The sequence below is a fragment of the Parasteatoda tepidariorum genome, chromosome 7 (assembly GCF_043381705.1).
Source record: "Parasteatoda tepidariorum isolate YZ-2023 chromosome 7, CAS_Ptep_4.0, whole genome shotgun sequence".
NCBI lineage: Eukaryota > Metazoa > Arthropoda > Arachnida > Araneae > Theridiidae > Parasteatoda > Parasteatoda tepidariorum.
In genome coordinates, this window is record NC_092210.1 from 75,820,964 (window position 1) to 75,845,941 (window position 24,978).

Here is a 24,978-nt window from a genome sequence, read left to right on the forward strand (position 1 = left end):
GTAATCATTAAAAGAAGAGCAAGATTTGCATATAGAGAAACTTTAATACGCCGCGAAGTAAATAAAGAATAGAAAAGAACAAACATTACTTCAGATCGCTCAAAATATTGTTTGAAATTTATGTTCCTTTTCTTATTTACGAGAATCAAAATTTTTCTAACCACGATCTTAATTTAGAAATTAATTAGATAAACATTTTTCTCTCGCTTAATCGCATTTTTGAGCATTTTCGTGTAATTAGTTTTAGGTTCAAATTTAATGTTTTGTGTGTAGAATAAACATGTCTTTCCAGTTTTCGTAAATACTAACACTTTTTTTTTTGTTGTTCATAAAACATTATTTAATCTCTTTTTTATGAAATTAATATTTTCTAAGCAATAATTAATTTTATATATGAATATTTATTAGATAAAAGATCAAAAATAAATTTCGATAAATAATTGGGACAAGAATTCAATACATGTTTGCACATAAGGGAAATATGTTAGTTTATGAAATGGTCATGAATATATTATTTTAATAAATCCTAATAGCGATGTTTAAACTTCTGTAGTTGAAAATATTTTTCACAGCTGTTTGTAAATATTTTTAAAATTTTTTCTAATTTGATCTCTATTGTAGTATAAGATTTTTTATGACTAAAAATTTCAGTTCTTGCAACATACTTCAGTTATTTTCTTTTCTTCTACACAGAGGAAAAAATTCTAGTAAAATTACCATACTGTATAGTAATGATTTTCTGGTAAAAAAAAAGAAAAGAACACAATTCCGGATAATAGAACCTTAATATATGGTATATAAACCTTTCAATAGGTAATTTTTCCTTTTATATAGTAACGGCTCCCCGGAAATTCAGGGTTTCAAAATTATAGCTCTTGTTACCACTCATTAAAGTAAAAAATACGAAATTTAAATGCAAACTTAACCGAAAAACGAATTTTATGCCATGTTTTAAGTTATCGCGAAAAAATTTTCAAATTTTCCAAATTCTATCATACATTAAAAAAACATGTTTCATTATTATTTTTGCCAAAATCATTACTGAAACGATTCGGTTAAAATGTAGTAAATCTTAAATAAGAAATATTGAAAGGCTATTAAAACATTTGATAAATCAAAGTTTCCGAATTGTTTTCAGTAAAAGATTGTTAAACTTTAGTATGCCTGAAATTTTAAATGATGTGTGATTCTCCTGACGACAGTCACATGATAACCACTCCTAAACATATAGCACTGAAAATCGTTTCTTCAAGTGTTTAGAATTCCTTCTTTTCGCAAAGAAATAGTATTTTATTCACAGTTTCTGTGTTTATTTTTCTTGAAACTTAGTCCTTCATAAAAATTTTATAAAACAACATTAAATTGCTTCATTTTGCATTTTCAACAAACAATTTATTAATAGCCCATGCTTAACTGCGTTTGAAATGATCGTAATTTAAAATAATATAAGCATGAAACGTTAAGCACCTTGCAGGTTCTTGTGAAAGAGACAAAATATCCAAAAATATACCGTATTGTTATAAAACAGAGAGAATATCTTTTGAGTAAAATTCACTTCCGAGTTTTAACAGCCCCTGATACGTGCTCAAACATTTAAAATCCTTTTGTGTCAATGTTGTAGGGGAGATATGCCTCAAATTATGGAAGATGTAGTATTCATTTCCTAGGAAACGTGTGGCTATTAAACTTCGAGAACGAAGCCCGCTTCTACGGCATAAGGATCCACTTTAATGTTCGATTCTTTAAGCAAACTTTACAAACCGTAATCCGTGCTTTTCTATCTTCCGAATTTGGGAGAAATAGATAGAATCTGATATCCATGTAGCCGAACTCATTTGCCTCGAGTTTACGGCGAATTCGTGTTGCTCGAAGTATCTATATTCTTTAGTATTAGATTAGGGAATACATTCGTGCAGAAGGGAGTTTTTGAAAAGAATGATTCGTGGTACATGACCTCGAATACGGATTCGTGGGGGAATTTCTGATGGAAGATATAAGTTAGTTTGAATCCTTGTGTCCGAATACTAGGGAAGGCTTTGTTTTGGTATCTAGAGTATGTTTGGATGGGGAATTTTCAGAAGTTCTGTTAAAAGATGCAACGAATATATATTCAAATTTGAAATTCCAGAGTAATATACCTTTTGCGCTGTAAAATCCCTTTCCGTTACATTCATATTTCTGTAAGAGTAATATATATTTTCATTACAGATGCATGTACACAGCATTCCAAGATTGGTATACTGTCTGGTACAAAAAATTTTTTGTTGTTGTTGTTGGATGACATGGATGGATTAAGTGTTAAATACAAATGAATTTTTAAAACGAAAATTTTAATTTATAAATTATGGTATATAAGTGAGGGATTTATTACATATTAGAACTAATTAAAGCATTTTTCCTTTCAATAGATGATCCGAAATATTGATAAATTACTCATTGTACAGTAAATTGTTTGATTTGTTAATCTCCACGTGAAGTCATTGCTAAATTATATGTTTAAGAAGAATGGTGAACATTTACTTTACCTAGACCTGCCTCATTTTATTCAGGTCAAAAATGTTTTGGACAGTTTTTACAGTCTCAAAAGCTAACAATTTTACATGTGGGCAAATAAAAAAAGAGAAAATCCTTAAAAATAAAGAGAAAATAAATACTGTTATAAAAAATATGCCCACAAATCCTGCTACTAGATCAGAAATCAGTAGGGGATATTTTCGTTTAGGATGGAACTAAATGACTCGAAAAGTGGGCCACATTCCAAAAAAGGAACTAGCAAGAATACAGTATAAAAAAAAATAGAAAAGTCACATGACCCCTACGAACGGTTAGCTGCCTCAAGGACACATTGCGTTGACAGAAGAATCATTAATAATCGTACCCCCACCCCACCTCAAACATTCCTTTGCTGATAATACGACTAGGAAAAGCAATTCTGCGGTTATAGTTATGTTTCCTGATTCTGGCGCCCACAATGCTCTCCTTGCAAAATGTTCTCTCATTCTTCAAAAGAACTGGAAATAGTGATTAATTCACCCACTTTATTATCAGATTCATTGTGCATACATTTAAGAATTGTACAGTAGTTTATTTGTTTGATTTGTATCATTCAATGACAAAAAGAGAAATGTGCCGTTTAGTTTATGGTTTGTCAATTTATATGAAGTAAAAGAAAATGGTATAATTGGATTATTTTCTAAAATTTATAGATATAAACTATTTAAAAAAAACTAGTTATAAAATAACACTATAGAGATATTAACAGCTAACAAGAATCGCGATAATACGTGAGTTAAGGCACTGCGATGGCATTATTTAAGACCGGAGTTCAATTTCTAGTGGTGGCTTGAAGCTTACACAGCTTTAAATCGATGGCTACCAGCTTGTCTGGGAATTAAAGACGACCGAAGCGCACTATCCAGACGCAATATCTCGACGTATATGGATGGTGTTTTCAGTAGAAATATAAACAATAACAATCTCGAGCTGTATGCCTGCTCTAGTTCCAGTTAGAAAGTTTACAGCTGCTTACTACACGTTATTCTGCGAGGCGATATTTTCAAACGGATAATTTTGTTTTCAATTAAAGAAATAAATTAGATAATTTCTGAGCTCAAATCTGCCGTATTTCATAAGATATTAATGTAATTATGCAATTCTGGTTAGTTTGAAGTGAAAATTTGTTTTAGTTATTTAGAGATATATTGTTAAAAAATGTGACATGGTTGCTAGATTTTGAATAACTCGCTTTTTTGGCAGTCTTGATTAGGCCTCTTTCCAAAAATCCATTGACCGTTTGTTCTTTTTGCAAGCTGTGCATCATCTTATGTTAGTGTTAACACTTTTAGCATTGTAAACACAAGCATTGTTAGCGTTGTAAACACAAGTAACAAATGCATTGTTTGCAAGAATCTCAAAACACAATGATGCCAAATGGCTCTAAAATGCAACGGAAACAGTAACCCGGAAATTTAGGCGGCACCGAGCTTGCAGCGTTCCCTAGTGTAGAAAACACCACCCATTTTAAATTAAAATTTCAATTTTACAACGGTTTTCGGAATCAATAAGGAAAATGTTACAATATCGGATGTGAAACAACGCGTAAGGATCCGGACGAATAAAATGTGAAACGTTGTTATTAAGAGTTGAGAATAGAGGCACTTACCTAAAACTACGACATCCTGCTGTGCCATCAACATGTCTCTATCGTTTTTAGCAGAGCAGGTGTAGGTACCGTTGTCCTGCCTGCGTAGGGCACTGATTGTAATTGTGGCCAGCACACGTACATGATCTAAGACATCCGCCTTATAAGTGAATCTCTCGTCCCCTTGAATGAGGGGCACATTGGGCCGCGACCAGCTGACGGTCGCCCTCGGGTATGACATGGCCACACATGATAACGTTACCACACTGTGTAGTGCCACAGAAGTTACGTTCGATCCAACTTCTACACTCAAGGGCACTGAAAGAGAAGAAAAAGATATATTAAAAATAAAATATATTAAAAATAAGATGTATTAAAAATAAGATATATTAAAAATAAGATATATTAATAATAAGATGTATTAAAAATAGATATACAAAGTGAGAGCTAACGTGAAAAGTCTGTTCAAATACTGAAATACAGTTAATAATAAAAACAAACGAAAATGATCCTAAATTCATTCTTTCTGTACCTTCTGGTACGAAATGGGAGTACCTTAATTTCGTTACATATAATAGCAAGTAACAATTTTTGTTTGTTTGCGTTGTAATAGCTTCTAAAAGCTAAGTGAATGAGCTAACGGAGATAGAATCTTTAGAATTAAAGAAGCTAACATTTGATACGATGTATTGTGTTAATTCTATGTATCGTATGCAACTTTTTTAACGTTGCATGTATGTGTATGGAAGATGAACTCGCAAAACGGATACTATGAGATCGGATCAATCCTTATGATTTCTTTAACATCATTACAATACATATAAATAACTACAGCTAATTAAGATTAAAGTCCAATTATAGTTGGTAAAATTATTTTGCGATGTATTTGATATAATGATCAGATTTTTACGTACTTGGTTTCCACTTCAGTGGTTTGAGGGCCTGACATAGTGTACGACAATTAATTTTTACAGACGATAATTTTAGTTCAGAAATGAGACAGAAAAACTTACTTTCTGTGTGAATAAACCTGCCTCTTTATTTGTACGTATTATATTGTACTAATAATTTAGTCAGGAGAGTGGTCGAAAGTTTGGTCCCCTTAATAGTTTTAAATTTTGCATTTTTCTCTATATCTCTGAAAGTTTTAAAGCGAATCAAAAAGCATTTGCGCACAATTATAAAGTTGACTTAGCCAAAGATAATTCCATGTAAAAATTATATTTTAATGCCTATTCTTCAGTTTTTTATTATTTAATTACGGTTAAAACATGTTTGAATTATAAAGTATGCGAATTTTTACGTAGTTTTTAAACAGCGAAGTTTTAAAAGCGAATGCAAATTTGGAAAGAAACCGTTGGAATAGTGTCTAAGCAATAACATTTCAAATAAATCACGTTTTTAAATTTTCCTTTTCTTGAACTATTTGTCCGATTAATCTTAAATTTCAAATTTTGTCATTGAAAATTACATCAAATAAATGGTTGTAGAAATCTGTATGTCTTACAATTCTAATTTTTTCATACCATTAACAAATTAAATAATAGATAATTAAAAAAATATTACGACTTTCAATTTCTTACTTAGGATAATATTTGAATAAAGAAGTTTTATAATTGGGAGTAGGTATTTTTTAAATTCTATTCATTAGTACCGGATATTTAATTAAATAGACAAAATCTCTAATGAACTATTGGGACTATATTTTCCAGACAGAGATTATCCTGCTCCCAAATTCTTAGGGTCAATAATTCAAACCCTCTGTGAAAAATTTATTATTCTTCAGAAAAAGTACTTTTTGGTGTATGAGTTCGTAACTTAAAATATCGTTTGCACTAATTAATCAACATACTTAAGATTAGGCTCTTGAGCCATTTAGATTGAGTACTAGTACGTGAAGATACGATTAAGTTATTGCTAATCTTATCAGTTGTAATTTTTTTGAATTGTAATTGTAAATCATGCAGCGCAATCGTTTGATAAAAAGTTACCGTTAATTTCGAGATGCGTAAAGAAAATAAAAAAATTAAATACATACATGAATTAATTTCCTTCATAGCATAATACAACAATTCCAAACAAAATTTTTGAATTAAAAGATTATAATAGATTTGAATTCCAATACATTCCAGTGATTCCATTTTGCTGATAATAATTTTTACAGAATAAAATTGTAAATGTGCACGGTTTTCGCAGAGCAAGTACCAATCATATTTTCTCAAAAGAATTAATTTAAAACAAATAAAGTTTATTGTGGAATGTTTACAGCGATTGCCCTGGATAACTAATTTAATTAGATATTTTAAAGTGCAAAATAATACAGATTGTGACAATTATTAAATAAAAATGAATTTCTTAGTTCATTCCTGGATTTTGGAATAAAAGCTGAAATTCTTGGTATTTAATGATTATACTCGAAAAATATGCACTTATATTATCTTCAAAAATATTTGGTTTTCTTGACTTCTTATTTAATATGCTTCTATAATAGGAAAAATAGAAATCAATTTGGTACTTGATCGAGAAGAAGAGTGTATTTGATCGAGAAGGAGTAAAGTGAAATGCTTAACCAGATTCAAGCACCGTCACGCTTGTTTGTCGAATCGGCCAATGCCACGATTTTTCTATGATGACGTCATTTGCAGGAATCCAATTCGCCATTTTTAAATTTCAAAAAAAAAAAAAAACATAAATCATCCTTTTTTTCGAAAAAATATTTGCTGATACATCTTGCTCATTTCCAAAAGATATTAAAGTTTAGAGAATATGAGATAACATAGAATAAACAAAGTAGAAATATGCTTTTACTTCAAAAAATTGCAGAAAACTGATTACCATTTGACGATCAAATCAAAATGCGTGCATATCTAAAACCAATCAAACTTTCATAAAAGTGTTACTCAGAATCTTTATTTTGAAAGTAAAAAATAAATAAAAAGAATTTTCTTCCGTCAGTCAAGGAAAAAAAAAAGAGTACTCCAATATTTAGAAAAGAAGAAATGATTTTACTTCAAAATGCAATATTCAAACTGTTTCAGAAAATCGTCTAATATAATATTTTGATCTGATTGGTTTCAAAATATATTTTTGAGCAGACGATTTTTTAATGCGAATCCAATGAGCGTGCAAATACAAATAGATATATATATAGCACGTTAAGCTACGTGAATATTCATTGCGAATCAGATTTTTCTTCGAAAAATATTTGTATTTATTGCAAATTATAGCATCTTCTGATAACGATTATAAACGAAATTAAGACAAACTAAAATGGTTTAATAAATATTGAGAATGAACTGGCATTTAATTACGTACTATTTGTGACTACGTTACGGTGAAACACCGAAATCTGGAGAATGTCGACATTCACGTAGTCGCTTGGTGTATGTCCGAAATATTTGCTAAATACCCTTATTTCTGACTCTCATTGGTGAATGTCAACAATCACATAGTCGCTTTGGTGAATGTCCGAAATATTTGTTATATCCAATTTTATATTAATTTATTCGTTAATATTATTATATTTATTTGATATATTTATATTTATTCTATATTTTAATACTTACTGACGATAGATTAGAAGAAACATCAGTGTTTGGAGTATCGGGCAAATATATACCGGGCAATGGCACTTGACCTTAAAAAAACATCAGTGTAGGGTATACCGGGCAAACGTATACCGGGCAGTGGCACTTAACCTTAAAAAAACATCAGTGTAGGGTTAAAATATGGAATAAATGTAATTATATCCACGAATAAATTCATATCAAATCGAATGTAATAAATATTTCGGACATTCACCAAAGCATATTGTCGACATACACCAGTGAGGGTCCGAATGTACAAGAATGTAATGAAATATTCTTGTTTCACCGACGTATTTGGTGTTTGTCGACATTCACCGGTGAAAGTCAACAACAACGGTCTTTTGCCGTGACAACTATACAACAACGAATTATCCCAAACTTGTAGTTTTATCATAGTTTTTATTCTTTTTTTCCCGTAAGAGTAGATGTGCTTCTAATAGTTTCAATAGGAAACCTTTACTTGATGCTACATTTAGAATTAGTCTAGAAATAAGTCATCGTAAGAAATTGTTCATATAACCAATGTTATTTCCAAAAAAATATGTTTCCCTATTTACAGATTTTTATTGTTAGAAAAACTAAACTAAGCAAAAAAAAATAATAAAATTTTTTCACGTTTCATTCTCATATACACATCAATATTTTAACTCAAATAAAATGAAGGCAAGTCATTAATCAATCATTACTCAATCTACTTCAGTTTGAACAAATAGTCAAAATTTGTCAATACCAGCGGTTTTCCGCACTCCCTCATGAGCAACAAGAAACAAATGAAAAAAAAAGAAAAAAAGAAAAAAAACAACAACTAACAGACATCATTCACAAATTGACACGAAACAATGATGTATGACCAAGTGAAGAAAAGGAAAAAAAATAAATAAATAAAAAAGTAACATTAACCGAGGAGGAAAGAAGTCTTAGATGAAGAAATAAAAGAACAAATCTTGGAGGTGCAATTCCCTTTGCAGTTACTCCTCATCCTCTGGGGTGTGTTAGCGCCGTCTATCGTGAGTTCGATTAACAAGACTAAATGTTTGTCTTTCTCAATTTGTGAGTGATATATACAATCGACTGTGAATCGCAATTCTTCATCGTTGTTAAATAATTAAAATCGCGCTCGATTTTCAGTTGCGATGAAGGATAGTTTAGGTGTACTAAAATGTACAGCTCATTCAAAATAAATAAATGCGTAAATAAACTAGAATTCTCATTATAAAAAGATGATAAACGAGTAAATTGATTTAGGTTTTAAGATATTCTTCACTTTGTTAATATGATATTTTATATGAGAATGAATCTACATTTTCTGAAATAATGAATTGTGAATAATCTGAATCGGTATACTTCGGTATAATTTTTTTTATTTGCTTTCATGTCTATCCTGTGAGTGTGGGGGCGGGGGGGGGGCTTCCTTCCAATTAATAGTTTAACCACTTCCAAACTAACAGCACTACACATCTCATCGGAAGCTATGCCTGATGACAACAGTTGTTTCAATTGCTTCTAGGTGGAATTTACCTTCCCTCGAAATTTTGAACAGCTTTCGACTATCTACTATGCTTATAATAATGCTTTTTTTTTCAATTAGCGACCGTTTTACTATTATGAATTGGTAAATTTTACTTTATAATTTTATAACCGTTGTAGAACAGCCAACCCAATTTCGGGTTTACAACTACTAAGGTTTAACTCCATAGCCTTGTAATTTTGAACCCAATCCCGAAGACAGGGGGACACCTGTATCAAACATTGGGATAAATTTTCCTTCATGGAGACTTTTTGATGGAACTAACCCTCATTTGCATTACATGGAGAGGAAAACCACGAAAACCCATCACGGTTAGCCTAATGGCAAAAGAATTCGAACCCATGATCCGTCTACCACTGAGGACATTTCACGTCAGCATAATGGTCGGTATGAGCCGGGTGTGGAATTCGTATCGACCAGCCATCGCTGGGTTTCGAACTCTGATCACCTCATTGGAAAACGACCGGACTATTCACTGTGCCACCACGCCTCAATTGGTAGATTTATTGTATCTACTTTTTTTAGGTTATATTTACTTTTATTATAAAACTTATGTAAAACTGATAAAGAAGTAGTTCAAAGTGTCCCTTGCCAATTCAGTTAAAAAAATTTCAGTTAGTTAAGGCTTGAAAAGGATAAACAAAATTTATTTTTTTGCTTTTAGAATTAATTATTAAGGTACAAATTATGAAAAACTTCAACTTTTACCTTAAATAAGTCGCCAACTTCTTTTCGTCCCGTAAATGAAGCGTAATGTTGACTTTAAAGGGTTGATTGAATTTAAGACTTTTTCCAGCTAATCAGATTATTAAACTTTGCATTTTGAGATGAAAAAAAAAATTAAAATTAAGTTTAATAACAAGAATATAAATTTTGTTTTTTGGATATTAAACTCCAAGAGCTCTTGCACAATTTTCCATTTTACAAGTATTTTTAAGATGATATTTTAACAGCTGAATTAGAAACGTAAAGATAATTCGTTTGAAATTTATATTTTAAATAAACATACATATTATTTTTGCGCTTTTAAAAGTCTTTGGAAGGGATTCTTCTAACTTTCATTTGTTATCGCTTATTTGACAATTTTTCTGCAATTCCTTATAATTTTGTCTGTCCAAGTAATTTTTTTGATCCAATAAGTCAACTTATATTTTCAAAAATGTATAACCACACAACCAAAACGAAATAAATAAAAAAATTTCATAATTTTTTTTTAAAATCTAAAAATGCATAAAGATTCAGCCTAACTTGCAAGTTACATCAGTGTGTATAATCGAAATTAAGAATATGAAACAGCTATTACAATCCTTAATGTATAAACATAGGCCGAATTTGGTCGACTAGCTTCATGTTTGATATACTATCCATGGGTGAAAGCCCTTATATAGCAAGACGGAAAAGAGAAAAACCTGGTACGTAAAACATTTCATTCCAGCATTTTTTTCGAAAAAAATGAAATATCTGTAACTATCAAGATTTCTTTTATAATTCTGGCATACATATGAAACTGCTTCTTTTCCAAGATAAAGTAGATATTGTTGAAAAATTTAAAAAAAGAATAAGTAAACTCCTCCCCAAAACTAGCTATAACTGAAATGGTTTTACTACCAGCCTTTCCTCTTTTCCGTCTCGCTTTCACCCCTGATACTATCTTTCAGCCGATTTCTAGATTAAAAACAAACGTTCAATTTTTTATGTTAAAAATAAAATGAAATGGAATATACTTATTACTTTTATATGCGAAATTGACAAGAATAGTTTCGTTTCTAATTTTGAAGAAATAATTACATTATAAGCTTAAAGTAGCTTACAAATAGGATACATTTCTAGGAAAAAGTGACAAAATTGTCAAAAAAGTGATACATTGACTTGGAACGATTAAACTTTGAAAGAAAAAAAGATTAGATGCATTTATTTTTTAAAATTAAATAGTAAGTTTCAAAAAAATTTCTTTTTCGCGAAGCATAAAAATTTTATTCATTAAAATATGCATTTTTTAAGCTTTTTAATTTGTTTTAAACAGCTTGCTGATTTCACACTTTTCGGAAATTGTTTCCTTTAAAGAAATTTTCTTCGTTTTATTTTTTATAGATGTTAATTCAGCTGATCAAAATTCCTTCGGGTGAAAAAAAAAAGAAAACATTTATTAGTAAATTTTTGAAAGTAAGAAAAAAAAAGGAATCTAATGACATAATAAAATAACATTTTAAAATGCCTAAAAAGCGAACAAAAAAGAGAAAAACGAAAGTTATTCTGATTTTTCTAAATTTAATTTTTATTTTTCAACTTCTAAATTTAATTAGAGGACTATTATTGTAAAATGAAAGCAATATTAAAATGAAAAAAGGATATTTAATTACTGTTTTTCACTTTCGTTTAACGTTTTTTGCGAAGTGATATAAAAATATTGTTATTTAAAACTTTTATTTTTTGTAACTTTATATTTTCGGACTCTATCAACAATTAAGAAAATGAGATTTCATTGAACAGCTTTTGCTTATTACAACAAATTTATTCTGTTATATGTAAATTTTATTGCATTTTTTTTATCAACATTTGAGTCAATATTTATTTTCAAATTTCAAAATATAAGGATGACTTCAGGAAACTAAAATATGCAGAAAAAAATCCTGTTGCAACTCACAAAAAAAAAATTAAATAAATAAAAAAAAATAAGCGTTTGATCTCGGAATCGAGATTATATGTTCTAAAATGTAATCTGTATTATTCGATGAGCGTACCTAAGTTGTGGTATAGATTAAATGCTATAAGATAACTAAAATGCAAAATTTTTTCTGAAACATAATTTCCCTGAATTAAGAAACCTTCTTTTTTATTGAATTTCCGTTTCTTATCTTTAAAATATATTATTGCAAGGGTACCCTAACTTTGGGCAATGAGATATAAATAATATAGCAGGATAATGTATCTAAATATCATGAAAGTAAATAGTTTTTAAGTATCACATTAAAAATGCTTGAAAATTATTCTCACGATGCATCGTGAATATTATCTATAACAATAAAATTACGAGTTAGTCTATGTGTCTCTCGTTTTAATAATTCAGATCCATATATGACGGAGTCTTAATACTCGGACAATGGCAAATTTAGCCCCCGATCCAAAAAATTGTTAAAAAATTAAATTAAATGGTACAGGAGAGACGTTTGAAAAATGAAATGTTTCCACTGGCTTAGAACTCGCCACTGATAAAAACTAAACTGCAGATGATTCTAATCTTTTTTCATAAATTTTAATGACAAAACCAGTGATATTCTGTAGCTTATAGCTCTCGTAAATAAAAAAAGGAGTTTATTGTACTTTCTTTAAGTTTAATTATGTTTTATCAGCGGTGAACGTGAGCGTGCTAAGATAGGTGGGTTACATTATATATATATATATATATATATAAATATANTATATATACAATTATAAAAGAATACATTTTTCGTTCCTTTCTTTATTTACTAACGTTTTTTGCATAGTTTCCTTGTTTCCTTTAAAATTCATTAACTTTTAGCAATAAATAAAGTTAATTATTCATTGCTTTTACTTGAACTTAAACTAATAAATAACAAAAAAAAATGTCAAAGTTCTTTTAAGAACTAATTGCCGAAGTTAAAATAATAAGAAAGCCTCAGGAAATATTGGTTAGTCAAGAAGATAAACACATATGTTCTCAGATTATTTTAAGAATAAATAATTTACACTTTGACTTTAAAAATTCTGTAGTCGACGTAGCCTAAAGGCAAAGTCTTAAATCTTTTAACCCACCCCTTCTCTAACTTCTTCTCAAAACACGAAAACGGTTTCTTTTAAAATTTACCTCAAATCATCTTGGAAAATGCTAAAATCATCGATTGAAAAATGCAATTTTCCGCCAAGGTACCGATAAGTGGTATTGGTGAGAAATTTATTACGAGAAGGAGTTGCCTTTTCTAAACCTGACGGCTACGAATCCAATATATTTATGCACCTCCCATTCGATAAACATCGGACTAGAAGAAGCTTCTCTTCCAATGGAAGATGGATATTAATGGACTTGCTTTCTTTATTGTCAAAAGATTCACGCGTTCGTGTTTTTCCCTCATCTGCTCAAATTACTCGACTTCTCAAAACCCTTTAGGGCAGCTTTGCCCTCTCTACCTTCCCAACAACACACTTACTAATTAATGACTTCAACTAATGAACGCTTCTTCCAAATTAGCATAAATATTACGTGCACATTGATACCCTTAATAAATCAGGAGTCGTCAAATTTGGAGCTTTACTTCTCTTCGCTTCTTTTTTTTTTCTCACCTTTTCTTCGGCAAGGTGTTTGACAGTTTGGTGTAGATTGGTTCAGTCTGGCGAAGAACAATGAATATTTTATGTACATTTTAAGCGTGGAATTTTATAGGTGATTATCGCTTAGCGTCAAGCTGTCGCCTGAAGAAATACTTTTCTCTGAGATTCTTTACTGTCAGTGACACATTAGAATTGTTTTTAGAGGAATCTTTTCGTAAGTAAGTGGTCAAAGATAAAGGTATTTGGAACTTTAGCTGATTAATGGAAAATTTCCTTCTAACCAAATGACGATAAACAATAATTACGTTTCCTTACGAGAAACTATTATGGAAGATTTACATAAAGTTAGTCATTTTTTTGCAATTTTATTATTTATAAGAGAATTATAAGCTTTGTTTTTGAAATGTTATTAAAGACAAGCGATCTATCAAAATGTTTAATTTTTAAATTCCATGATAACGAATTTTTGAAAGTATTTGTTCTTGTTTATCATTATTATGATCACCACAAGCATGGGATTATTTAAGGTGTTTGTATCCTTTATCAGAACAGTAAACTGTCATCAAGATGGATATGTGAGTTAGTCTCTTACAATTTTTTGGAAAGAATTGCAAATAACGAATATTTTTACTTTAAACATTCGTATCAGAATGCGGCAAGAATATAATTCGAACTCATGAATTACTTAAAAAAGGAATTATAAATTTACTCTTCAGTTTTACGAACACTTTACATAAATTAAAAAAAAAGCAATGATGCAAAAATACGTTTAATCTGTTCTGACAGAATGAACGGGTTTGATGAAGTTAACTGTTTGAATTAAATTCATTGGAAGATATTTGCTAGCAGACGCCAGCGCCCTCCTTTCGATTTTGTTATATTTTGAGAGAAAAAAAAAATCTTTTTGAAATGTAGCATTCGATTTTCAATATTAAGTGTTTTATTTTTTTTTCTTTGAGGACAAGATGAATCATAATCGTCATCGATTCAGTCAGATGTAGTAGCTGTCTTTTCTGGCTATAAGCCAAAAAGAATGGGAACTTTTCGTTCAAGCTCTCTTAATCATTTTAGGACCACTTCGTGTGTTTGATTAGTCGGTTCCTCCTTCCTTATTTTTTAATTTTTTATTTTTTTTACTTTTATATCGTTCTTATTCCAAACGGATATTAGAACATTTTTTGTCATTTCTATGCTTTGTAACATTTTCTTGCCCGAGCAAATATGTCACCAATAACGATATTAATACGTCCGAGCAATTGTTTTTTGGGAAACAAAAAAAAAAAAATTACTATGTGAGATATAATTTTTTTTTCATGACTCCTCGAAGGTATATTTGCCAGAAAGATTTAAAAACTTATTATTTTTTGGGAATTGTATAAATTTGTATTTGTATTAATTTTTTACTTGTTATTATCTGAGATTAATTTCAAATATTAGTTAATGTAAAAAGATAAATTTTCAATAATTATTTTTTTATTAATTTTTTACTTGTTACTATATTATCTGAGATTAATTTCAAATATTAACTAAACTAATATTAATTTTTAATAATTATTATTTTAAATTTATCTCAATTGCTTACTTTATCGAAATATTACTTGATTTCTTTTGCCTACACTGAAAACTATTCTCTATTGTATAATTTCGAATTGTATTAATATTATGTATTTTTACTTCTTTAACTGATACTATCCATAGATAATCAAATAGTCATCAAAAGAAATCATATACGATTAATAAACCAGAAAGAGAATATTCTTTAGAATAACGTATTACTAAATAATGAAGTTATTAATTTATGCATATTCAGTAAATGAAAAAGGAATATATACATTTAGATTTATTTATAAATGATAAAAAAAATAAATTAATAAGTATTAAAATAGAGGAAAAAGTATTACATGAAACCAAGTACCCTTAAACATAAAATTTTTGAAAATAATCGAAAATACATCAAAATTAAAATACTAGTACCTTTGTATTGAACTATTATTTAAGTACTTATGATTAACGAGTAAAACTGTTTATTTAAATATTTTCTTTGTTCTATAATTTTACCCTTTTTCTAAAAACAATATATATATTAATTTAAAAAAAATGTTCCCTACTTATTCGGAATAGAAGGAATAAATTAAACTTACTTCCAGATTTGTATAAAGATTCATTTTCAAATAATTAATTGTTAGACAAGTAATTGCACTATCTCGAGCGGTTTAAATCTATAGTTAAAACTTTTCTGATTTTCTAAAAGACTGCGTAAATAAGAAGTTGGTATGTTTCAACCGTTATATTTGCGTAAAATAATTGAAATAACAAATACCACGGATAGTCATTCATTAATTTGTTCGGAATTGCGAAATTTTAGGTTTGCTTATTTAGCTCTAACTGAAATCAGAGAATAAATTAGTTTGCAAATTCTTATAATGGAGAGTACTGTACCCTCGATAAAAGTAAATATTGAAGTGGAAGAGTCTTACATTCTGTTTATATAATTGACTCATATAAGAACAGGTGCTGCCTACTCTGTGGGGGAACACTTATGGTTTTCCAGGTGTAGCATATGCAAAAGAAATTTCGTAATTATATATATATATATATNTATATCTATATATATATATATATATATATACAGAGAGAAACTTTTTACTGTTACGCCTAAAAAGAAATCCAAAGATCCAAAGAGTATAATATTGAGAGTACAAATTTAGTTCGGTCCGTTTGCAAAAGATGGCTCTAGCTGTTATGAATGTTTCATAGTGACAGCTGGTTTTGGTGGTTTCAGAGAGGTTAGGCATCTGTCAATAATATTCAGCTTATGTCACTTTGAGTTTCATACAAAAACTCTGCTTTTTACTTTGTTAAATATGTCAAATTTTGTTGCAACTAAGCAGCATTTGCGGGAGGTTTTATGTTTCTGCTTCAATTGCAAGTAATGTGCAGCTGAAGAGCATCGAATGCTTGTGGAAGTTTATGGTGACAATGCTACAACTGATAAATCATGCAGTGAGTGGTTTCGACGTTTCAAGAATAGTGAATGGTGAAAGAAGAATGGTGAATGGTGTATACTATGAGCTGCTACAACCTAGCGATTCCATGACAGGTGATCGGTATAGGCTACAATTGATTTGTTTGAGCTGTGCATTACGAAAAAAACGGCCGGAATACGAACAAAGACATGACAAAGTCATTCTTCGTCCTCATAACAGTTGGCCTCATGTCGCAAAAGTCGTTAAAAATTATTTGGAAAAGCTCAGTGAGATATTTTACCACACCTGCCGTATTCGCCGGACATTACTCCTTCTGATTTCTGGTTGCTCCGACGGGTGCAACATGATTTGGCAGGTCACCGGTTCACTTCATTCGCAGAAATCGAAAATTGGCTCCTAACTTGGATCGCCTCAAAAGACGAGGCATTTTTTCGAGATGGAATTCGAAAATTGCCTAAGAGGTGGGAAAAAGTAGTAGCCAGCGATGGACAATACTTTGATTAATCTGCTCATTCATTTTGTTCTGAAATAAATGCACTTTTGACCACACAAAAAACGGATTGAACTAATTTGTACTCCCAATATTTGGTGTACAGTGGGCAAAACTTTGAACCCAACTAATCTGTTTTCTTTCTTTTTTATTGATTTTTTTTAGTGTAAGGACTAACTCCTATACCTTCCTATCAAACGATGCATAGGATTTAAAAGTTTTAAAATCGGGTGAAAAAAAGGTTCGGAAACACCCACAGTGCATTAAGATGACACTCTAGAGGAGAAACCCTTCAAATATTTTAACTTTATTTTTAGTCTGTATGTAGTTTATGTTTAGTTATGTTTAATTTTATGTTAAGTATGGAAATGATAATCAAGTATATTGCTCAAGGATTATTGACTTATTAGAAATGTGATTTTATTTCTGAGAAATTTATTGTAAGAGAAATTTTTTATAAGCACAGTAATTGAGTTTTTAGGTGATTTAAATTTTTAGACTCATCTTTCATACATTTATCGGTTTCGGGGCAATAATTTCTCAAACATTTCAAAATTTCATAAATTATCAACGTTTTTGCGTAAAAATTAAATTTTAGTTCATTTACGGAAATTAATTTTCGAAATAAAATAATAAATTGCTTCAAAGTAAAATGAATTAAGCTTTCGCGCAAAAAATAATTTAACTTACATCTCTCGCAGCATCATTATCACTTGTGAAAGAGAAATTCTTAATTATGTATAATTTCTTTTCCTTCATGATTACATTGATAAAAATAATTTTTTGTTATGTTCTTTTCAATTTCTTCATTCAGCATGAAATAATAATTGAATACGTAAATAGAGTGTAAATAAAAATGACGAAATGAAAAGGAACTAAATTGAATAAAGATTCTATTTAAATTCCAGTAATTTATTCGAATTAGAATAATTTGAAAAAGAAATAATACTTTATGTTTGTTTCATTTCAATGAAAAATATGGCTTGATCTGATATTTTTAAAAGGTACAGAAAACACAGCAGGAGTTTAACAAAAGGTTTGTTACAAACCTGTTTATTACAATTAAAAAAACAATTATTTCACAATTATTATCTTAACAATATAATTATTTAAAGTTTCCTATTCTTTTTGTTTCATATACTGGTTGTTCCGTTATAACTTTTCTTCATAAGTAATTTTAGAACATCAGTAAAGTGTAGGAATCAAGTAAAAGGTGGACACAATGAATATCAAAGTGAGATGAAAGCAAAAATGTTCAAAAATATAATAAATTGTAATAAAGGAAGGAGAATGTAATGAACTGCAAGACATGTTTGTTTGTGGAAGGAAACAGAGAGAAGTTGAAAGACGACTACTAGAAACGACTTTCAAATTGCAGTCTCCAATTGAATCTATTTCGATGTTCATTGTATTCGTTATACTATACTGTAATTTGCCAGATTCCGACAGTTTTTTTTTGCTGCTTAGCTTTCACCTGCTTAGTATGTTTTAGTGTAAGTATCACAGTTAATATCTTACGAACTAATAATTCAATGTTAAAAACTTTATTCCTATTTTTTTAAACTTTCTTACTTATTTACTTTTGTGCAACAAAACAAAACGAAACGTAAATTTGAGCTCTCAAATTAGCAACGGCTTCTCTCGAAATATTTCGATATATATATATATATACATGGCGGAAGGAATATTCCCGAATCATTAAAAGAAGTATATCGATCTTCAAGCTAATAAATTAAAAATTTCTTATTCGAAATAAAGTGCACCATGACGTAAAATTACCGCGCAACGATGATAGGTTATCGTGAACCAAACATATTACAAAACTGAAAGAAAAAGTTTCAGAAAATAATGTCGCCAAGTTGATAATTAATTCCAGGAGTATGGCAGAGTTAATGGAGGTGGATGCCAAAAAGAATAAAATGGCTCTCAACTTCGTATACATCATGAAAGTTAAGCACGACTCGCGACAAATATTTTTAATCATTTAAGATATAGTTTAACTAGCTCATTCAAAGTTTATTAACTTAAATTATCTATTTAGAATATTTGAATGTGAATAGAGAGCTTATATCAACAGCTTGACTTGCATTTAGTCGAAGATTAAAGCGTAAATTTTAGTTATCTTTTAAATATCTGATGCTAGGAGCGCTCATAAAAAATATCTTTTTGAACCTAATTAAACCTTTTAACTCCTTTTTCATTGCAGTTTATTGCGTATTTTATGGACTGAAACTGAACAAAATGAATTAACATGATAATAAAAAAGGCAAAAATGACTTTTAGAAAAACTTAACGATTAAAATTCTTTTTGTGACAATGCTATTTACAGTAAAAAAATTTAAATTTTAATACAAAATAGCAAACCCAGTTTGTTTTTCTTTTAATTTTATTAAATAATGTGGTTGAGAAAAAAAAAATTCGTCATGATGTTACTTTTTTTGCTACATGCTGTTTTTGTTATAATGCTTTAACGCGAAGATAATTTACGATNGGGACATGAAATAAAAACAGCTATATATATATATATTGGTCATGTTTACTTTATTTATATGCAGTCAATAATCGTACATCGTTAAAGAATGGCTTGGCTGTAGTCAAATCGAATCAGAGACGCTTTATTTTCATATTTTGTAATCTGGCAAACTTGTTACGTAAATATTTAAAATCATTTTTGAAGGATGACGGATTTGAATTAGCTATTCTTTTTAGATATTTTATTTGGAATTTTATTCTCGCATTTCGTTTTCGATTTCTTGCTTGATGTATTTAATTTGTATTTTTTGCTTAATATGTTCTATTTTCGTTTCAATTTCCTTCGGTTCTTCTCACACTATTGTATTTATATATTTTGCTTTTGCAATACTAATACAATATTAGAGAGTACTCTTTTTGCGGATATAATCGTGTGAGCTGATGGCGAGATTATAGCTTTTCCTTATTTTGTTTTCCAGCTTTTTCCCTCTTAATTATTTTTGTTTCAAATTTTTAAAAAAAATTTTTTTAAAACATTCTTTAAAAATATTTTATTTTAATAATTTTTTACTTCTTTTATCAGAAATTTTATATTTTTTTCCATGTTTTCCTTATCTATATTTGTAACTTATTTTATGAGTTCCATATTCTTACTTATGCGCATTAAATAAATCTTGTTTTTATTCGCCTTAATTTTCGTTAAACTTCTGAAACGTAAATTATTTTTAGTGATGATGTGTAGTGTTTTTAGATTCAATCTTGATATAGAAGGTTTGCTTATGCAAGCTCAATGCGAACCTCGTTGAAAGCAAACTAGCATAGTTAAATTAAATATTGTTTCAATCTAGCATGATTTAATTTGCTAATCATTTATAAATCTTGTTAGGGTTTAGTGATGAATGTTGCTGCCACTTTAATATCAACCTTACATTGCTGTCTGTGATAAGCTTGTGTAAACGTTGTTCGTTTCTTTTAATTGTTACTGAAATGTTTTGGTTTATACAAAAAGTTTTGTATTCCTCAACACAAAGTGTTATTTCTCTATTTTACATTCATATTTGTATTTATGTCATCATACTTATATATTTTATTTCATCTCTCTTTAATGTTAAAATTTTTTTCAAATGAATGTATGCATGTGTTAGGCTTGGAAAAAGTAAACCATTCTATAATGCTGTTTTAAAATGTTTACTATACGTTGTGTAAAAGATCTATGCCTTTAGGACGTAGAAATACCAAGAATTGTTTGGTATTTTGGGCGTAAACGTTATTTACTTTTTTTTTCTTTTTTAGTCTGAACAAAAAGTTCAATAAGAAAAGAATTTTGCAGTCATGGCATATTTTCTCCAAATTCGTTTTGTAAAATTTAGGAACTTAAAGCCAGTTTTTTTTTTCACTAGTGTTATCATACGCTTGCCTGAAAAATATCATAAAACGTCAGTCGCTCTTACAAAATAAGTTTTTTTTTTGGCCTCAATACTAAGTTGATGCAACTTTTTACAAACTTTGGCTAGAAATCCGCAGAAAAGTTTTCTTTTTGAAATTCATCCACATTACTTCTGTCGCTTTTGTCGTCAGCGTTTCGTAAAAGACTCAGGAAATGAAAAATGCATTTTTGGCGACAAGTGGCTCACATGCCAGGACCCTTTTTGAAAAATCCGTTAAATTACTTTCTCTGCCTGAAGCGCTTTCAACTGTGAAATATTTCCAGCCAAAAGATGTGTTTTATTGATTGAGGTAAAGAGTGTCTCTGAGTTTGTGGCGGCGAGGAGGACGACCAAATCGCTCACAGGTATTCTACTGAAAAATGTTTTTCGGTTGTTTTATTTGAAAGTGTGTTCTTTCATGGACAGTTAGAGATATAATACGAACGTGAAGAAGCCTAAAAAAGTACTCTTCCGCAAACTTTGGAAATATGGCAGAGATTATAGCTTTTGCCTTTGGCTAAGATTACTTTTTAATCTTTGTCGTTATTCTATATTCCTGTTACCATAAGCATCATGACTCGCTTCAATGGTTCTGTTTCAAACAATAATTTAGGAATAAAGATGTACTTTACTGGGGATTTTTAAATTGCTGCCTCTTTTAACAAACTTGAATCGTATTTACAGTATATATTTGTCGAGATCAAGTACGCAATATAACTGGAGAAATAATTTATTTTTCTTGGTTAGCCTGAAAAATAATGTCAGTGAGATAGTTAAAACCTATTTATTTATCCGATCGGCACAGCACATTAAAAACTTCAAAAGAAACTCCTCTTGCGTCTCTTTGTCATTTTCAGCTAGATTGTTTAGCATCAGAGTCATCAAGTGGTAACTTTTCGAAATGTCCTTTAAATTCTTCGTTCAAGCTCTTTGACCTTAAAAACTGCTTCGAAATGATGTATTCACAATTGTTTTTAGAACAGCTCTAAGAAGAGGCCTTGGAAAAACTAGTACACTATACAAGTAAACTATTACAGGACAGGGGGACGGTTAAGGAACTGTTGGCACAGAGGAAGCGGAGTTGTAAGATTTTTCTTTTCCCTCTATTCTCCACTAAATCTAGTCTAGGATTATCACGAGCTTTTTTTTGCTTTTTTTGGAATGATTAATAACTGTGTCTATTAAAAGAATAAACGAAGGTCTGAGTTCACAAGCTTAGTAGCTTGAGTCACCTTTTTTTACGAGGCGGCTTCATCAAGTTTTTGAAACCAGTCGACAAGAAAAAGACATTGCCCCTGTTCTTGTCCTGCTTCTCCTATTCATAACATGATTGCATTGGTGCCTCTGCGAAGCTACTCTAAAGTGGGTAAGAGGATGGACTAGTTTAGCTGTTAGAGTGAGATGGTGATATGGACCTGATCTAAGTATCTCTGGACCAGGGGGACATGAAATAAAAACAACACATTTTTTGTGAGTGCCAGAGGTAGACTTTCTGGTCTTCAAAAAAAATCCGTTTTTATTATTAAAAAAAATTCTCACTGCAGACTTTACAAGTTTGGAAAAAAAAATGATGAAAATAATTTTGCTGCACTGCAGCTTGAACGAGAGACGAAAGCGAGGTCTCATAAATTGACTGTCTTTACTTTACGGATGGTTGCAAACGACTGGAAGATCACATATTCGTAATGTGACTGACCCTGTTCAAGCACACGTCAAAGTGTTTTCGATTCCCAGTGACATTACTTTTCGCGCAGATCCCGTAATGATTCAAACAAGACATTAAAAGTTTTTGGACATTAAGAGGTCTGAAATTTTTATTTCATGATATCGAATATTTATCATAGTTGCGGATAATTTTTGATATTTTAATTTAACAATTAAAAATAATTAAAAAAGCTAATTATTTATTTCAAGAAGTCTTCACTTAACGTATGAAAGTAGAAGTCTAAATACGTATTAAAGAAGTTATATGACTCCAGGTTTTAAAATTGTTGAAATAAGTAGAAATGCAATGCAGTAACGAAGTAAAAATGACGCTGTACATCGTTGTTATTCCCGGGAAAAATTTAGACATAAAAATTTTCATAATTTCTCTCCATCAATATACTATACATGATCTGTCGAAATCAAGACTACAGATATAATATATTCCTGAATTTGGCAGGAATTAAACAATCTTACTGATCTTTATTTTAATGACAATATGACAAAAGCTTAGCCAAATAATAATGATGAAAGTTAAGGTGTTAGTATGGTACAAGATATTTATGATAAGCTTTTAGAACAATTCTACATAGACATTAACTCCTACAGTGTTTTTGACTAAAAATAAAACCACCTTGATTTTGTACCTTAACTGGTACTATATAAAACTAATCAAAACTCAACATGCATATTTAGAAGGTCTGAATGCATATTTACTACAAAAAAAGAGTTTCCTGCACTACCTGAGAAAGAAAAAAATAGAATAAGAGAAAAAAAAGAGAGAGCTCCTCCATGTAATTAAGTCACTTCTGGTTACAGATATAATATTCGCCATTGCTGGAATAACTGGATATCGGCAAGTGACGTCACGCGTTGGCAAATAGTGACATTTGTTTATGTCATGATTCAGCAGTCCTACATCCACGTAACTCGTGGTTCAACACCCACGAGTTACGTCAATTGCAGTTATTTTTTTAATTCCAATCGAAAGTTGATTCAGCGTAATAATAAACCAAGCTGCAAAGTTAACACGGCATTCGCAACCATGCGATTTTAGTTGTTGTCTCTTCTTCTCGAATTGCAAGTACTTAATTGTATATGACTTGAAATATGCTATATTGCATACCATATACCAATCTCTGGATGACAGTAAAATCAGTATTATTTCAGATTTTCCCTATGGCAGCCTTCAATTTCTCCACAGAGGGAAATTGCAGAACCGAAATAGTTCCGCATTGCGTAATCACTGAAACTGGTTGATGATGTATCTTAATGTATTCATGTTAAAGAGCATTCTACCCTATTCGTTATGCGAAATTTATCAAATGTTTTTATTAATTCTTCAGAAAAACAATATTTGAAAAAACTAAACGCAAAATCATTATCACAAACAATTCCTCTCCTCCAAATAAATTACGAAGTCAAGAAACATACACAAATTAATCACTTAGTATCTCAAAGTTTATTTTTTAAACAAGTGGCAGACCGCAGAGCTTTCCAAAGTCATCAGCGGTGGCAAATTTGCCAAAATATGAACAAAATTTTGTTCAATTAACTAGATAATACTCACATTCACTTTTTCGGCAGTGCTAATTTTCTAGATCAAAGACGAAGCTATTCATGATGGAGATAGGTTGTTGCATGCACGAAGCTTTCAGGGAAAGAGGTGGGAAGGGTTAAATGCAAATGGAAGTGGGGGGGGGCTGTGAAGTACTTCCCTTGGGGGTAAGAGTTAATTAATTAAGGAGGTCCATTGCTAATGAGCCTTAATTACTAAATCTTCATTCAAAGGCTGGTGTGGTGGAACCGTTCGTAAAGCTTCTGAAATGCGAAAGAAGTTCCTAGTCATTTTTGTAAATGGAGTATCTTTGATTCCATGTTTTGTTCTGAAAAGTTAAGTCGAATTTGTTTTAAGGAAATGCTATTCAAAAGAATAGGAATTGATTATTTGCTCCAAATAGTTAATGTAAGTTAGTAAGAATTCCATGCGAAACTACCGTGGAAACGTGTTGAAAACAGAGTTTGAAGATGAATGTCATTATATAAAGCTCAGTCACAAAATCAGACTTTTCAAGTATCTTCAATACAGTTAATCATTTCATTCGAATTCAATAAATGCTAAAATGGGGAAGTTCAGATATCTGAGTAGGGATTTATTGAAAAAAGTAATTGCAATTCAACACTTTGTTTATGCGTTTTAAGATTTCCGTTCTCAGATTGCATACAGTTCGGATAAAATTTGCGGCAGAAGTAAATTATGTATACAAAGGAATGAAATAAGTCAAAGCAATAAATAGCGGCAAAAATCTACAAAATTTTTATCTTTATTTATTTTCTTCAAACTGAAATCTGACA

General features: G+C 30.1%; 1 protein-coding gene across 4 annotated transcripts in view; it reads right to left on the minus strand.

The window, feature by feature from the left end:
- Positions 1-24,978, minus strand: part of LOC107441786 (tyrosine-protein phosphatase 69D) — a 521,936-nt gene that overhangs the window by 262,049 nt on the left and 234,909 nt on the right. For all 4 annotated transcript variants that reach the window (XM_071183655.1, XM_043039328.2, XM_071183654.1 and 1 more), the window contains one exon: positions 4,163-4,459. In XM_071183655.1, the coding sequence (XP_071039756.1) occupies positions 4,163-4,382 (220 nt within the window). In that variant the 5' untranslated portion in view covers positions 4,383-4,459. The remainder of the gene's footprint in view (positions 1-4,162; positions 4,460-24,978) is intronic.